This window comes from Gobio gobio (genome assembly GCF_949357685.1).
Source record: "Gobio gobio genome assembly, chromosome: 17".
Lineage (NCBI taxonomy): Eukaryota > Metazoa > Chordata > Actinopteri > Cypriniformes > Gobionidae > Gobio > Gobio gobio.
In genome coordinates, this window is record NC_137110.1 from 22,197,783 (window position 1) to 22,216,347 (window position 18,565).

The 18,565-nt window shown below is 41.1% G+C and overlaps 1 protein-coding gene across 1 annotated transcript in view; it reads left to right on the forward strand.

The window, feature by feature from the left end:
- Positions 1-709: 709 nt before the first annotated feature.
- The window catches only part of lrrc7 (leucine rich repeat containing 7), a 93,258-nt gene continuing 75,402 nt past the window's right edge, over positions 710-18,565 (forward strand). The window contains exon 1 of the mRNA XM_079840597.1: positions 710-1,269. Coding sequence (XP_079696723.1) covers positions 1,245-1,269 — 25 coding nt within the window. The 5' untranslated portion in view covers positions 710-1,244. The remainder of the gene's footprint in view (positions 1,270-18,565) is intronic.

The window sequence follows — 18,565 nt, forward strand, 5'->3', positions numbered from 1 at the left end:
AGGTTCTGTAAATGGTAGCGGTGCTATATAGCACCTCAGTCATTTAAAGAACCGGCGAAGAACCACTGAAGAACCAAGATTTGGTGCTATACAGTACTTAAAGTGGTTCCCCTATGATTACGAGCCAAAGAACCACTTTTAGTGCTATATAGCACCATTTTTTTAGTGTAGTTAATCAATCAGTTTATAAAGGAGAGACAAAATTATCAATACAACACTTTTGTTTATTATTGATTATATAATAAAAAAATAATAATAATCCTGGGCAAGTATGACCAGAACAAACCCCTTTTTTAAAACAGATTTTGCCCCCCGATAGTGGCGTCCCTGCTGTATGGCCATGCAAATGCGTTAATCTGATTATGATAGTGGTCACTGCCCTTGTGAAGAAATTAATTTATATCTGTACATGTCCAAGTTTTGTGACTGACATCAAATTACCAGTTTTAATGGTGTTTTGGCTTACTTAGTTATCTCGGTAAAGTTTTGCAAGGGTAGTGAGACACACATTCCTCAATCTTCCCCCAAAAAACAATGAGCAGATGGGCAGAATAGTGTCAGAGACCGGAGTCACGTCATACCGGTTTTCCTCTCTCTCTCTCTCTCTCTGCCTCTCTGCCTCTCCTTCGCACGTTCTCTCTCACTCAGACCACTCCTCTCTCCTCTCCTCCGATCACTCCCTCTGATGATCCGACTCTCCGGTACCGGGGACAGTCTCGCGCTGCGCTCTAGCGATCCTGAGGAACTGCCGCGCGTTCATCCGCTGTCTCACCGCGCTGGATTTGATTCACTAAACAGACATAAGAGATGGATCGAATACAAGAGGATACGAGCGGGCCGTAGCTATTTACTTTATCCCGTCACGAGATGTCACTTGTCCTGAGAGAGCCGTCTATGGGCTTCATTGAATATGCGTAACGAGAGAAGCAGATACGATTTAATCGTTGGCAATGAACTTGAATTTCCATTCCTCCACATCAGCGGGAGGACATGGCTCAATGCACATGTTCCTAAATGCTTTGGAACGTAATTATTTTGTTTGCATCATTTCAATAAGGCATCAGTAGAACAGTCTGTCAGTGCACACTGCACAGCGCATTATGTCCGTTCATTGCTGCATTGATGTAAGGGAAACGCTGGAGCGGAGGACAGACCGAAGCGTCGTGTGATGTGACTCGTGTCTCAGCACTAGATCCGTCTTGGGATTACTGCTGGAGTACCAAACAATCTGTAGAAATACTCTAATGGACAATTACTCAACGATTCAGTGTAAGTAATCTTACCAAGTCATTTTACGCTAATATTACGTGATGATATTCAGATGCATGAGCACTTTGGGTACAAGGGTCTAAAGGCCCCGGTGTAGTGATTGTTTCTGCTTACAAATTATGTCGATTGCATTTTTGTCCCCCTTTTTATTGAATATTAATGGCGCAACAATACCTTAGAAAATAAATGAACAGAACACTGTTCTGATGTTTATTTATTCAGTTAGTTATTTAAAAAAAAAAATGTGTGAGGGGCCTGGGCACAGGAAAGGTTGAAACATGTGAAACAAATACTTTTGAGATTGCAATGTTTTTTTCTTCTTCAAAATAACAAATACATTCAAAATAAGCATATCACTTTTATATCTCATGAGGTGTATAACAAACTACTTTATAACAAATCTTGAAAACCATTTGTTGCAATTCCGGCATGCTCCATCTTCCTCCTCTGCCAAACTAGAAAGTAATTTTGGTGCCATTAAAAGTAATTTTGGTGCCATTACTGACCAGAATGGGTCTTTTTATGAGGGGACATTAGCCCCTGATTCAAGGTTTTGCATATCAAACTAGTTCAGGTGGGCATTTTGTCAAATTTAGGTTTTTTCGTTGTAGTCTATGCAATGACCTCATCATGGAACAGAAAAAAATGCAGTGCATATAGTAACAAAACAGGTGTTTATAAGTGCTGTGGTGGTGTCTGTTGGTTTTGAAAGACAATAAATTCAAAACTTTCTTTTACTCTGCCTTTTTAATACGCACACTACGGCTTTTACAATAGGCATATAACCCCTTTAAAATGCTATACAGGTTTACTGTCGTTTAAGTCATTTTTAGAGCCTGAAATGTAGTCGAGGGATTTTTTTCGTAGTCATAGAAAAGTGCTGTGAAAATGTGCCGATATGACAATCTGCCATAATGTTTAATATTGTACCTTACTGAGACTGTACACAAAAATATGTGGCCTCACTAAAACTGGCCTACTCTAAAAAAAAAAAAAAAAAAATGGTGCTATATAGCACTAAAAGTGGTTCTTTGGCTCGTAATAATATAGGCGAACCACTTTAAGTGCTGTATTGAACCAAATCTTGGCGTTTCAGTGGTTCTTCAGCGGTTCTTCAGCGGTTCTTTATGACTGAGGTGCTATATAGCACCGCTACCATATACAGAACCTTTTAAGATATGGTGCTATTTAGCACCAAAAGTGGTTCCCCTTTGATTACGAGCCAAGAACCACTTTTAGTGTCATATAGCACCATTTTTTATATCTCATATAGCATTCTGCATGTAATTTCCATTATTTCTACAATTTCTCTACAATTATGACTTTTTGTGAATATCTAAGAGGGCCTAATGTTATTAAGAAATACTGGTTTTATCAAAAGAACAAAGTGTCTTGAAAAAGCTCCAGAAGTTTTCAATTGTTCTTGAGGTACACTGCGGTATTTGTGCATTTTAATATTTTTAGAGGGAATACGTCACAACACACTCATTGTTAATAGTTATTTTATTATTATCTATTCTGTTAGCTTTGGCAAAAAATGTTTTGTCTGTCATTCTGCACTTCCTTGAAAATGTAACAGATATTTCTTAACATAGCTGCTGTGAATTTCATTTCTCCGTCTGCTCAGAAAGGCGACGCTATTACCCCTTACATACTAAGCTGCCATATTCTGAGAATGTATGTATGCTGCAGATAAGTTGCTGGACAGGTGTAAGCAGATTAGGGGTGGCAGTGCCTCATTCTGCCAGAGAAATAGGACCTTAGCAAATGTGACGGCTGAACAAAAGCGGAGTGGCACGGCCGGTGGAGAGATGTTTGTATGATGGGCCTTGTGGCTGTCAAGAGATAAATAGCCCTTTGCTAGCAGAGGAGGGAGTTGGAAGGCCTGCTGGATCTGTTCCAGGAGCTTGGAGAGAGCAGGGGGAAAGAAGGCTGTCACCAAGGGCACTGATACGTACTGTCCTGCTGCCAAATGCCAACCACTGTCTGCATATAAAAAAGTTTTTCTAGGTGTTTTTCAAGCAAGATGCCTTCAGTGGAGCCTTAAAAAGCCTCTTAAAGACACGCTGTAAAAAAAAGAATCCAAAGCTGTATAATTTAAAGGTTTATACCATTGTAATAGTTATGTGTACACAAAAAATTTACATTAAATTTGCGGTAAAAACATATTCATTAACTGATATAATGTTAAATTACCAAACTATTGATATACTAATATCTGTTATGTACCTTTGATATAGGCTACTAACAACCACCAAACACAGTGGTGATGAGAGTCACATGATGAATCAAAGCTCATCACTAGCAGCTTTTTGCAGGACAATACAAATATATGGAAGGTGTCATTCACACAAACACTAAACACCATCATGGTAACACGCATGAAATTTAAAAAATGCAATAAGCATTCATTTAACAACATTCGATGTAACATAAAACCCTTATGTACATAACTGATTAGAAAAAAATAAGCAGAAACAGTTATTTCAACGAAAAGACATCAAATGTGTCACACAGGGAATTCTGGGAATGTCAATTTATGGGTTTTCACTGTAAATTACACAATGATTGACTTGTTGTTCACCGTGGCATTTTTACAGTCTTTTACCGTTAAAATCACGATCATTTTTTATGGTGCGGATAGTCCAATCAGCAGGATCAGCTTGTGCTACAGCTGGGTTTATGTGTCTGAATCGGTCTAATACCTGCTTTGTATTGTCTGTCTTGTGTGTATAGATCTCATCAGTTGCTATTGTGATCAGAATTGCAAAATGAACACAATTTTGCACATTCTGTTAATTTACATCCTAGTAAAGTTCCTTCCAATCATAAACTGTGCTGTCATTAAATAAACAATCAAGTCACAGTCACATTTTGGATGAACTCAAATTTGGCTTCAAAAACCATAAAAACAAGATTTGAAGTGTTAATAACTCAAAATGATCAAGTACAAAATTGAGGCTGGGGGAATACCCACAAGCCCATGTGCTTGAATAATTTAATTATATATGCTTGATCAAAGCATGTGAGCTTATGGGGATATGCAGTAGTTGTTATTCAAAGTTAAAATAGGCTTTAGCTCTATTGAGTATTGTTGCCATGTTAAATTCTTTTCATTTCTCCCATGCAAATATTTGATAAAAGTGCAGTTTTATGTGCATTGAATTTCATTTTTAATGATTTTGAGCTTGACTTGAGCTAAAATATTTGAAATTATAAAGTTAAAACAGTTAAATGTACAAATATAAATTTCTTCAAATGTTTTGTGTAAATTTAACTCATTAGGCTTTGCAGCAGTATATTATTTTATTATCATTGAGATACTATTATACTTTTTTGATTTTGTTTTGATTTATTTTTTTGTTTTCCATTTACAATTTAGTTAGTTTTTCACGAGTTCACACTTACATATAATTTATGGAGAGTAATTTAACTGCGTATTTGGCGTGCTGTCCGGGGGGAGGGCTTCGAGCTCGGAATTTGGCCCGAACCCAGAGTACCCCCGTATATGTAAGTGGCTGATAAAATAAAAGTGTGGAGAAGGGGTGGTGGAGGGATGCTAGAAAACTGTCAATGAATGGAGGTAAGACTGCTGCGTGTATACCTCTTACTGTTGATTAGCTGAGTGCTCTCCACCTGTGTCAATTATCTGAACGTGCTCCTCCCGAACTATGTTTATAAAACATTATTAGTTATTTTGTTGTGTTATTGTTATTTTACCATTAGTTATGAGTTTTTATAATATGTCTATGTTTTGTATTAACTTATTTAATTAAATTATAAATTTAAGTTTAAGTTTAGTACAACTAAATGAAATTGAGAAATGTTGTCTTGGGAAACAAATAAATATTTTATATTTGATCTGGGTTTCAGTGAGTGTAACCTGTCTCATACTTTCATTACAATATTTCTTCTGTTTATGTGTTGTATAGTGTTGCATATGGTTGTATTCCGCTACTTCTCTCAAGGTGTTTAATTGTCTGTTTATTTTGGAATATGTCAGGATACCATGTCTCAGTGATTTTGACAGAATAATTTTGACTCAAAATGTTATGCAATGTTACTATGCTTAGAGTAACATTTAGAGTTTTGCTCTTTGTACAACACAAGAAGACTAATGCTTTTCTTGATGCTGTCCAGAGTTTTGCCCTGTGGTCTGCAGCCCACTGCTTTCATTTGCTCTTAAGGTACATTACAGTACAGTGCCCTGTATGCAGTTCTGCCTTTTTGAAGGTTTCTTATGAGGAAGACCCTTTTCACAGCCTAAGGCTTTCATTACATGAAACATGAAAGTGGCTTTATCAGATGAGTCCAGTCCATGCAGGTCTATTCTATTTTTAAGTAGTTTCCACAGACCCAAGAGCCAAATGTCCTTAGAAAACCCAAACCGTAATTTCCATTGATTATATTCCTCAAATTGACCCGTCATTTTTTTATGATTTCTAAAATATTAAATCTTCATGGTAATAGACTTAATTGGCTTCATATTTGCATAAATAATGTCTCAGTTCTTTGAATATTTTATGTTTTGTTTGAGGTTTCATGCAACATTGTCAGAAGCCATTCATAGGCCCGTAGGCAGTGACAGGAAAGAAAAACAGTTCACTCCATTAGCAGTGTGTCTAAAGGCATGACGCAACACTTTCTCCCCCCCTCACATATTAATTATACTAGTCTGCTGAGATTTAGATTAAAGCTTTGCAGTCAAGACCCTGTTTGGTGTATAACCAAAGTAAAAGTATTTGAAGTTTTTTGAATTATTAAAATCATATAGCATTTGAGTTAGAAGAGCACAGATGCAAACAGTAAACAGATATTATATTTGATTTATATTTTATATGAATAAAATGTATATACATTTTAGAGAGGCTCCTGAGAGAATGAAACGAGTGCTTATACAATGTTCAGGATAATGACAAATGTAATGTCAATGTGTCATTGTGTCAAATAAAATATATTAATTGAAACTATAGTCTCACATAGCCAGATCTATATAGTCTCAATTATCATTCATAATCAAACTATCATATCAGTGTAATTTTATGGGCTGTCAGTGGAGGGACAGAAATCTCTCAGATTTTTTAAAATATCGTAATTTGTGTTTCAAAGATGAACGAATGTCTTACGGGTTTAGACAACATAAGGGTGACTAACTGATGAAAATTTTTTGTTCATTTTTGGGTGAACTAACCCTTTAAGGTAACAACTGCAGGTTGCCACTTTTTACAGTGATATAGAGCACTGTGTAGTGTGTACAGTTAATTTCGTTACCTGAATTTTTTTTTTACAGCTCATATTGTCCCATTAGAACCAACTAGATGTGATTAAGAGGAACTGAAGTGCATTTGAGTTGGAAGAGCACAGGTGCAAACAGTACAAACAGAGATTATGTTTCACCCCAGCACTTCTGCTGCAAGCTGGTTTGCACAGTTGTGCGTTCTGAAACAATTTATATAAAACTGTCAGATACCTGTTCAAGCTGTATTGAATTACACATCCTATTTGAACATGCATGTATTAGCATGTTCAAAATGTATAGCATTTTGCTGTTTCCATGGTAGAACAGTCTACTGAGGTTATTTCCATTAGCAGCAGCAGTGAATTCAGGCAAAACAGGCCACATTTTGACAGTCATCTCAATGTCAAAACAATGCCCAATTTATCTAAATTTACTACATATTTTAAATAACATTGTATAACACCAATGCTAACTCCCTTGGAAGATTTTTGGAGGGTCACGTCACATTAAAACTGTTTAGTTAGTTAGTAGTTGTTTTACGTACATGGTGGTGGCGGCTTCTCATGCATTTTAGGTTGGTCTTTGCTATGCGGTGTGTGCTGATTTTGCAATTCTATTAAAAAAAACATATTTAACATTCCGACAGCGTAACATTCTCTGAGATTAGAGAAACCCAGCAGTCTCTCATCCAGAAATGAAAGTCCATTGGGCCTCATCAAAATCATAATGCCAAGTTAAGTATAGACTAAACAGTCTGCTGATAGACACTCAAAAGCATTATGTAAGTGCATAAAAAATGTGAATTTATTACCGTTGCCTAAAACCTCTTTGGTCTGGTAGGATGTTGTCACTTTATTGTAATAATTAGGGAATGCACTAGGGGTGTAACGGTACACAAAACTGACGGTTCGGTACGTACCTCGGTTTTGAAGTCACGGTTCGGGTCGGGTTCGGTACAGCAGTTTTACAAAATTGCTTTTTAGTTATTTTTATTAAACAGTGGTTTACTGGAAGAAAAAAAATGTGTCTGTCCTTAAATTAATTCAATTATATCTAAAAGTTAAAAAAAATAAGTACAATGTAGTTATTGTGTTCATATTGTATTGCAAAACACTTTTGCTGATATTGATAAATTGATTAAGACAAATTGATAAAGAGAGGTGTGACTTGCGCTTTCTTTGGCTTGTTAAAGACCACCCTTGCTGCAGCGTTCTGCAAGGTTGAGTTTAAGGTGGTCCTTCATCCAACAAGAAATGTCTGTCAGGCAGGCTGAGACATGAGCAGATACCATTGGAACATCTGGCTGGAATGAGAGGTAGAGTTGTTTGTCATCAACATAGCAGTGATAGGAAAAACCATGTTTCTGAATGACAGATCCTAGTGATGGCATGTAGATGGAGAAGAGAAGTGGTCCAAGCACTGAGCCCTGAGGCACCTCAGTAGCTAGATGTTGCGACTTAGACACCTCACTCCTCCATGATACTCCGAAGGACCTACCTGAGAGGTAAGACTTGAACTTCTAGAGTGCAGTTCCTGAGACGCCCTTCATCAGGAGGGTTGACAGGAGGGTCTGGTGGTTAACTGTGTCAAAAGCAGCAGACAGATCCAGCATGATAAGTACTGATGATTTGGAAGCTGCTCTTGCCAGTCTCGGAGCTTCAATAACCGAGATAATAAAAAGTAGATATTTAAACTGCCTTATGTGCAACTTTTAGCTATTTGAGTGTTGATTAATAAGTTTGAATAATAAATAAATTATTTTTATTTTCGGTGTCGGTGCATCCCTAGTAATAATCAAATTTGACTTCTATAAAGATGATTGATTCCATCTGCTTTGATCAGTGCAGCTCTCGGCGACTTGACAGAGCACTCCACAACAGAGATCTTATAAAAGAAGCATTCAAAGATGGTTTTTAAGTATGGATGGATGTTTCTGAGCTGTCTCTGTGCTGAAGTTGGGCTGTGCCTGAGGGCTTTTATTCACTTTCTGGCAGGAGATTTGGATTTTGCTGTTTTTATTCATTTTTGTTCATTCTGTTAGATAATCTCCTTAATTTATGTTACTGATATTACTTTTCTTGTTAATAATAATCACAAATATTATCACTCTTAAAGATTTTTGCATTGACTTCCATATCATAATTTGCTGACTGTTTCTCTTAAATGATTAGGGCTGGATTTCCCGAATCCTTCTTAACACTACGTCGTTCTTAAGTTATACCTTAAGGTGTATCTTATCGTTAATACGTGTTTCCCAAAACGATCTTAGTTAAGAATGCCTTCTGTAAGACATTCGTTCATAAGGTTGGTCTGGAGCACTCTTAGCTATACCTTATCACTATTGACAGTTTATTCCGATAATGGCCACCACTGTTTCTTTACATCTCAGTCTTTACGAATATGATTCTGCTAATTGAATTGTTTTCAGGCAAATAATACTATTGTCATTACAATGATGGCTGTTCACTTTTTAATTAGCCTATATTATCCAAAGGTATATCAGCTGGCAAATCATTATGGAGTCTATTTAAAAGGAATGATTGTAGAGGGGAGTTTGGTAAAACTATGGCAGCGATACAGCAAATAGTTTTAAATCAAAGACGGCGCCGTCCGCAGAGCCATTTATATGTGCACTATTTCATCCGTGAAAACTTTAGTCCCCTGGCTACCATATCAAAAGCTGCAATTCAAAATTAATTTCACCTGCCATGGCAGCGAATTCAGCAGATTTTAGATCTTGTTGGTCCGACTTTGTCAAGACAAATCTGACGGAGCTCAGCCCCGATATTCAGCTGTTGGCGCTCTTCTCTTTCTTTCTTTTTTCTCCGCTGTAGCTGTTGATTATCTTTCGCGTGTTGCGCCTTTATTGAGTAGGTCATCCAATTACAGAAATTTGTGATTTACCAATAATGTGATGTGGGCAATCAACTCTGCTTGTGGAGTAAATGAAGACTATGGCAAAATATATTATGATAATATAAATGGCATACTGCCAGTGTAGTGGGTTGATACGTTTGGGCATGAGAGGTTTCGGGTTCGCACAATGATTTCAAAATTATTTACAATATCCACGGTTGGATTTAGTTTGCAATTTGGATTATATTTATATGATCTCACGAGTACTGATAAATGCAATTTCAACTATTTCTGAAGTGCTTCTATTATAAAGAACACCACTTTCTCACATAATACAGTTAAACAGCCCCTGCATAGAGTGAAGAATCGATTTTTGAGCCATTGATAAACTAATTCAGCACCGCCGCCACGGACAGCGCCTGCTAACGTCGCACTTCAGAAGGTATACCTTAAGCAACCTCCTAAGGTTTAGTTCGGGGAACACGCCTAGAAGTGGTATACCTTTAGTTAAGTTATACCTTTAGAGTCTTCGTAGCGCGATAAGAGACAACGTTATCGAGAAATGCAGCCCAGGTGGTGTGTCACTTGGAGAACATGCAAAAATTCCATTACAATACTGTACATATTGCATGCTTTTTGTCTGTTTGTAGTTTGTGTATTTTGCTATTGTACTGAAAAACTTTGACAAAAGAGTTTTATGTACATGAATTAAGTGTTTTGGTTAAGAAAATATTATATAAATATTATGCGTGCTTACGGATCCTCTTTATCCGCTTGCAGTGAAAATGTCCATTCCTACTTGCTCTATTTTCCTCTTTTTTCTCCCCTTTTTTACTGCAAGTATAGAGCTAAAAATCGTCTCGGTTACGACTGTAACCTTAGTTCCCTGATGGGAACGAGACGCTGCGTCACCGCTCTGGAAACGCCTCTGCGTGATTGCGTCGTGAAGCACGTATGTCATCAGTCCAATAGAGAGACGGAACGTCATAGGCGGGTGACGTCATAGACCCGGAAGCTATAAAGCACACCGGCAAACACATGCCGTTAGCTTTCGAAGAAGGCCTGAAACAAGGCGCTTGCGGGCTTGCGAGGAGTATGGCCGGGTGACGCAGCGTCTCGTTCCCATCAGGGAACTAAGGTTACAGTCGTAACCGAGACGTTCCCTTTCAAGGGAACTCGAGCTGCGTCACCGCTCTGGGAACGAGAATACCCACGTCCCCATGCGAGTCTGGATGCCCGCCTGAGACAGCTACGAGGCGAGCACCCGAGACCCCGGAGTAGCAGAAACATCTAGTTCATAGAACCTGACAAAAGAATGCGGCGAGGACCACCCCGCCGCATCACACACTTCCTGCAGGGAGGCCCCTGCCAAGAGAGCTTGAGAAGCAGCCATACTCCTAGTGGAGTGGGACCGAACAGCCAAAGGAGAGGGCTGTCCGGCCGCCACATAAGCCAGTGAGATAGCCTCGACTACCCACTTGCTCATCCTCTGCTTTGACACCGGACCCCCACGGGATGGAGGTCCGTAGCAAACAAATAACTGATCAGTTTTCCTCCACAGGGCAGCTCTGTGGACATAGGCGTCTAAAGCGCGAACTGGACAAAGCAGATTTAACTTTTCCTGGTCTGACGTCACAAAGGGAGGAGGACAGAAGGCCTGGAGCACAATAGGTCTCACAGGATTAGTGAGGACCTTAGGAATATACCCGGGCCTCGGAGAGAGAAAGGCCTTAGCCATACCCGGGGCAAACTCCAAGCACGAGGGTGCGACAGAGAGGGCTTGCAAGTCCCCAATTCTTTTAAGAGAAGAAATAGCAAGAAGAAAAATAGTTTTGAAAGTGAGAAATTTTTCTGAAACTTCCTCAAGCGGCTCGAAGGGAGCCTCGGAAAGGCCTTGAAGGACAATGGATAAGTCCCAGGCCGGCACCCTGGTGCGTGTCACAGGTCTCAGCCTCAAGGTTCCACGGAGGAAACGAGTTACTAGAGGGTGTCGCCCTAATGAAACTCCACTCAAAGGAGTGTGGTAAGCAGCTATGGCCGCCACGTACACCTACAGCTCTGGAGTGTAGAATGGTCTCAACAACCTCAGTTGAGAGACCGGAACTTATGAGTTGGGCCCCCTCAGAGGCCAAGCCCACAGTTTCCACAACTCCGGGCGGGGGTGAACAAAAACTCCGCCCGCCTGAGAGAGAAGTCCCTCCTGAACGGGATCTCCAGGGGAGAGCCGTCGAGAAGAGACACCAGATCCGAGAACCATACCCGGCCCGGCCAGAACGGGGCTACTAGCAGGAGACGGGCCCCGTCCCGGCGCACTCTCTCTAGAACTCCCGGAAGCAGAGCGATCGGGGGGAAAGCATACAGGGGCAGCCTCGGCCACTCCTGTACCATCGCATCCAGTCCGAGAGGAGCTGGAGGCGACAGGGAGAACCACAGACGACAATGAGAGTTCTCGTGAGTGGCGAACAGGTCCACTTGGGCCCTGCCGAACTCATGGTCGCCCCCCAGCCCGTCAGGGAGGCATCCGTGGTCAGAGAAGTACGCTGACACGGTGCCCCCAGCGACGGGCCCTGGGTCAGGAACCTGGGGTCCTTCCACATAACCAAGGTGCGGAGACACCGCCGCGTTGCCTTGATTACGCGAAAGGGGTTCCCCCTCTGGGAAAAACCCCTGGTCTTGAGCCACCACTGTAGCGGCCTCATGAACAGCAGGCCCGAAGGAATAACGTTGGACGCGGCTGCCATCAGACCCAACAGTCTCTGAAACTGCTTTACAGTGAGCGGCTGGTCTAGCTTCACCCCTTTCACGGCTGAGAGGATCGACCCCACGCGAGGCTCGACAGACGAGCCTGCATAGCGACCGAATCCCAACTCACCCCGAGATAAGTGATCTTCTGCACAGGAGAGAGAACATTCTTCTTGGAGTTGAGCCTCAGCCCCAACCTCCTCAAATGCGCGAGAACAACATCTCGATGCTGAACCGCGAGACGCGCTGACTGTGCTAGTATCAGCCAGTCGTCGATGTAATTGAGAATGCGGATCCCCTGCAAACGCAAGGGGACCAGAGCAGCGTCCACACACTTCGTGAACGTGCGGGGTGAAAGGGCTAAACTGAAAGGAAGCACTCGATATTGGTATGCTTCTCCCCTGAAAGCGAACCTCAGGAACTTCCTGTGCTGCGGAAGGATGGAGACATGGAAATATGCATCTTTGAGATCTATCGTGACAAACCAGTCCTCGGACCTGATCTGAGACACGATCTGTTTGAATGTGAGCATCCTGAACTTGAGCTTTGCCACGGCTCGGTTCAGGACGCGAAGATCCAAGATGGGGCGCAGCCCACCATCCTTCTTTGGCACTATGAAGTACCGGCTGTAAAAGCCTGACTCCCTGTCCGGGGGGGGGGGCCCTCTCTATAGCCCCCTTTTGCAGCAGAGTCTGTACTTCTTGAGTCATCACCAGAGCCTGCACCGGGTCCACCACAGTGGAGAGGACCCCGTTGAAGCTGGGGGGACGGCATCTGAACTGAATCGGGTACCCCAACTTTACACATCGCAGGACCCAACGAGATATGTGAGGCAGATTTTCCCACTCTGACACAAAATCTACTAAGGGAACCAGTCTCTCGAGGCTGGTCTCTGATGTACTCTGCACCGTGAGTGCAGCGCCCTGAAGCGGCGAACCGGCAGGGAACGACTGACTCGACGGCATAATTTCCCTCCGAAGAGGGTGCGGGCCATCCTCGAATGACCCGCGGGGCCCCTCCGCGCCCCGGCACTCGGGCGGGGTTGGCAGACTGACCCCGTGAGGGTACCGCGGACGCACGGGTACCGTGTACAGCGGTAAGCACCGTGCGCCCGCGGAGGGGATCACCCTCACTGTCCTGGGCCCAGAGGCGTCAGGACTTCTTTGACGCAGCCTTCCTCGCCACAATGACTGTCCTCAGATAAGCCCTGGGGTTAGAAGGCTGCGCCTGTGAGCGCCGCGCACCCGACGACCCTTTCTGCGGGGGTGTACGAGTGGCGACACTCACTTTCTGCTGCGCCCTGTGAGAGGAGCTCGTACTCGGCGTCTGCTGCTCCCGCCCAGCAGCAGACGAGACCTGGGGCTTACGGGGAAGGAACTGCTTGAGCGCCGCTGCCTGTTTTTTCGCCTCCAGGAACCTGTCGGTAACCGTGGTGACGGCGTCACCGAACAGGCCCTCCGGAGACAGCGGCGCATCAAGCAAAAAGCTCTTGTCCCTTTCCTTGATATCCGTAAGGTTCAGCCATAAATGCCTCTCCGTGGCCACCAGGGCTGCCATAGAACGGCCGACGCATCGAACCCCACGACATGAGTCGCCGCTGAGCCTCAGCAGCAGCGGGACCCGTGCCGTGGGGAGCGCTAGCCGGGACGCCCTCCTCGAAGAGCGCCCGGCGGGATCGCAGCACGCGAAGAGGCAGAGCCTCACAATGCTCGCAGCCGGCACCCTCGAGTGCCGACTGCGCGTGCTGCTCTCCCAAACAAACAACGCACATCAAGTGTGTATCCCCGCTCGTGATGTAGCGTGAGCAGGGAGGAACACACTGTCTGTAACGCTGTTCGCTCATCATACTTTTTTTTTCTTTTTTTTTTTCTTATCAATGTGGTGAGAGTGCAAACGAAACAAAACAGTCTGAACTCAGACACAACACAAAGACACTTTGGACAGATTTTACACAGAGCGCTTGTTGAAGGCAACAGAAGCTAACGGCGTGTGTTTGCCGGTGTGCTTTATAGCTTCCGGGTCTATGACGTCACCTGCCTATGACGTTCCGTCTCTCTATTGGACTGATGACATACGTGCTTCACGACGCAATCACGCAGAGGCGTTTCCTGAGCGGTGACGCAGCTCGAGTTCCCTTGAAAGGGAACCCTAATGCACTGTAAATTTGCTCGATTGAAGTGAGCTTGTACTTTAGTAGCATTTTAAAAACTTTTCATCTTACTGTAGGTGAGTAGTTTCTGCTTAAATGAAACTCCACTTGAAGAAGCCTTGTACTTTTTCTCTTCTCTAATACAAAAGCAATCAGAAATAAGTAGGCCAGCGTTAAACATGCCTAATAAATAATATATGATGTGATAAATCCATGCATGGGCTGCTACCGCCTGTGGACTTTATATAAAGCACTTCATTTAAACACCTTTTTAAGGTTCCACCATTTAAACATTCCAGATTCTTTATGTAGCAGGATGTGGTTATGTTTGTTGTATGAACATTTCAGTCTATGCTTGCTAGCTGAATTCTTGCTGACACATACATACTCGTATAGCAGTGCCTTGATACACAATCTGTTAAATTAATTAAATCATTTTTTTTTTATTTAATTTATGAGATAATATTTGTTTAATGTTTAATGAGATAATGTTTAAGATGTTTAATTTTCTCTAAACTTTTAACTTTTTTATGATTTTAAATGTATTTTATTATAATATTTTTTTTTCCTTCTCAAAATCAGGATTTTAACATGTCACATTTTGGTAACTTCTTATTTCATTACTCACTTATAAAAAAAAATCGTTATTCAAAGCTGTTTCAATATTTGTGTGAGCTTCACATAAAAGCTTTCATTTGCTTTTCTGCTACCTTGAGATGGGAGCTTCTTATTTGGCATTGCTCTCTTGAATCAGGCTCAGCACAATAAAGAACAAGAAATTTCCATTTTCCCTGTTACCACATGACTCTATACTGTCTAAGTCAGTTTAGTGCAGAGAGTCAGAAGGGATTACTCTTTCTTGTATAAGACCATACAAATGGAGATTTCACATGTAGTGCATCGCTCTTTAATCCGTTACTTGGGTCGTAGTCTTGTGGCTCGCTGCGTCACGCGTGGGATCCTAATTAGACTGTGTTTGATTTCTGGCCAGTACTTTGCTCGCAATACGGTTTGACGCTCAGTTGTGATTGTTGTACATTTTTTAGACTCGTTGTGTTATGGAGAAAGGGTTTCAGAAATGGGGAAAAAAAAACTTAGTACTAAGACATACATTTTAGATTCTAATCTTGCTCAGTTGACTATGTAAGTATCCATACTTTTCAGACTGTACAGTATGCAAGACTGTATGTATTTTGGTACTTCAAGTTAAACTAAACAAAAGAGAGATGTTATCATGGCAACTAGCTGAAGTAAAATAAGTTTAAGTTTTTTTTTTTTAGATGTTGTTTTATTTCAGTTAATTATTTTATCAGGTAATGCAAATGTTTTATGATTTATGGTTTTAGTTTTAGTTACAATAAAAATAATAATCTGGAAGAGACAGACCACTCATATAAATGAATGAGAGATTTGTCGCCGCAAAATATTATACTAAAGAGCAGCTTTTGACAGCATATTAGCATCAAAACAAGCTGAAATGGTGAAATCTGTATTGTATTATTTTATGAAGTAACGCAGTACCTTGCACAGACTCAAGGTTTTTTTTTATAAATGAGGGTGATGTAAGGTCAGTGACATAATGTTGTAAACGAGAGAGAAATGTAATGAATTGTGAGAAACGAATATCAAGCTCTAAATGCAAGATATCTTTGCAGTATAAGCTAGCAACTAGAGCTCAAACTTGATTTAATTCATCAGGATTTGAAATTTAAAAAAAAAAAATTGTGTATTTTTTGCGGTGTTACACCAATATGTTCACAATAATATTTCTATCTGAAAATACCACCTTTGTATTATTCATTCATATGAAATAGTATTTCTGACTTTTAAAACCAGTTACTTTAGAAAATACCACATGAAGCACATTTTGAGGTTATCTTTTAGGTTACTTTTCAGATTGTAATTTTACAAATGGTGGGAAGTGCTGCTTGTTGGATGTTTTCCAGCTGGAGCATTTTAAAACTTTACTGCTTTCCATTATCTCCAGCCTGTGCTTGCACAGAGGGCTCATGGAATCTCTCAATTCACTGCCAGTGCACATGGTCCATTAACTCGGCACAAGAAAGTCATTGCAATCAGCTTAGCATTTAATTAGTTTTTACTGGGGTGTTTAGGAACTTGTTTTTCTTTTGAATTTCATGAATACTGCACAAAGTGGGAAATTAATAGTTGTCACCCTCTATCAGCTTGCGAGCAACTTCCAGTATCACCGGTAGGCCCAGTCAAAGAGCTGTATATTGCTAGTGAGATTACTGTACATGTAAACAGACTTACATCGCTGGGTTGATGACATGGTTTTAAGCCACCAGCATGGATGTTTTTTGCTTATCAGGCCTGCGCCTGTGGCACACTGGTTCTTTCCCATATCAAGACCAATGTAGTTTAACATGGATGCTGCTGCCTGAATGAGATTATGCTATTTCTGCCTCCTTTTTTTGCATCAAGACAATGGCATGTCACACTACATTTCCCACTCATTGTATTGCAAGCAGCAGTTTTTATTAAAAAAATAATAGCATTGTCTTAAAGGAATAGTTCAGCCCAAAATTAAAATTTGGACATTATTTACTCATCCTCATGTCATTCCAAAGTCATTTTTTCTGTGGAGCCATTCTCAGACTCTGAGGTGAAGTGAAAAGTTGCAGGATTCCAAGGGTGAGCTACCTGTTCTATTTCCTTTCCGTCTTGTCTAAAAAAAGCTCTCTCTCTTCTGCCTTGTGGCCTGGATCTGTCTCCATTAGCGCAACTGTCCCCGGGCCCCAAGATCCACATAGGCAGCTAGGACTCCCTTCCATCAAGGTGACCTAAAATACCCAAATCCACATTGCTCAGCCTAAACTTTGAGTTTTGTGCATATTCTCTTGGTGTTTGGCAGCAAGATTGGCTCTTTTATCACTGTCATGTCTAATAAATCTTTAGGATAGTTACGCAAGAGTGTTTTAACTTTATGGGACAAAGCAGAGCTGTTTTGGGTCCATAACTAATTTAATTTTGGATTATTAAATGACATGTCCTTGCATATCAATTAATCTTCTCATGTTGTTTCTGCTTCCTCCCAACATACTTAGACTAGATGCCTTCTCAGATCTAAACCCAACCCGAATCGACCTGAATCACTTCTTACCCAAACCTCGATGTGCATAAATTCAGACTGACCCAAGGCAGACCCGATAAAACTAGACCAGAGTGCGACTTGATTAAAGAAAAATTTAAACCTGACTGGACCCAAATATTAATAACAGACCAAAATCAGAGATGACAAAATATGAAACACCACAGCAGGAGTAGATTTTATCTACCTTATTTGTAGAGAAAATTCATTCTCTGATCCGTCTTCGTAATGTTTATGTCAGCTATGCTAATGACTCGCCCAAGCAGAAAAAATGATGTACTGTTGCCAGATATCAATTACATTGGTCTACAGCCAAAATGCATGCAAATAAATCAAACTTTACTAATTCTGTGTCACTGAGCACGAAAATGAGGCTTAAAATGTATATTGATTTGTAAGATATGCTATTGGGTCAGTGTATGACCCTTGACATGGGAATCGAAGATAAGTTAGTAATAAAGGGATCTCAATTTCAACCAGAAATTACTAAAATACATCTTTGTCTGGATCTATGAATAAATCTATGACTGGGACAGCACTTGCTTTTTAGGAATGATGCAATCTGAAGCTAATATTGGATCATATATGATATGAATTGCATCATGTTATTTCTAGAAGTCATGGATGATGCAATAATATTGAAGCTTACATCACTCTGCTGAACAAGTTGCCCTATATCAGCTCTAGAAATCATACAGCAGGGGTGCAAAACTCAATTTATAGAGGGCCACAGTAGTTCCAACCCTGCTCCAACACACATACCTGTAGTTTTCAAATAAGCCTAAAGGACTTGATGAGCTTGATCGGGTGCGTTTAATTAAGGTTGAAGCTAAACTCTGCAGGGCTGTGGCCCTCCAGGAACTGAGTTTTACACCCCTGTCTGTCATACTGTGTATGTGTGCTCTCTTGTTTGTCAGTGTTTGATTTGGCAAAGGAACACATTTCTGTTTAGCCTAAGTGAGCAGAGATGCCTCGTACTTGTGTGAACAGTGCAGAAAACTGCAAATGGATCCTATCAATGCTTGCAGACTCTTCCTGGAAAGGGAGATAGATGCTCCATTTAAAGGTGCTGTATGTACGTTTTTTACTGTACTAACTAAAGCGTAAAAATACCATCATATGTTTGCAGATATTTAGGAAACATGCTGAGTTCACATACCTGTTACTCTGTAATTTTACTATGAAATGTGCATTCCGT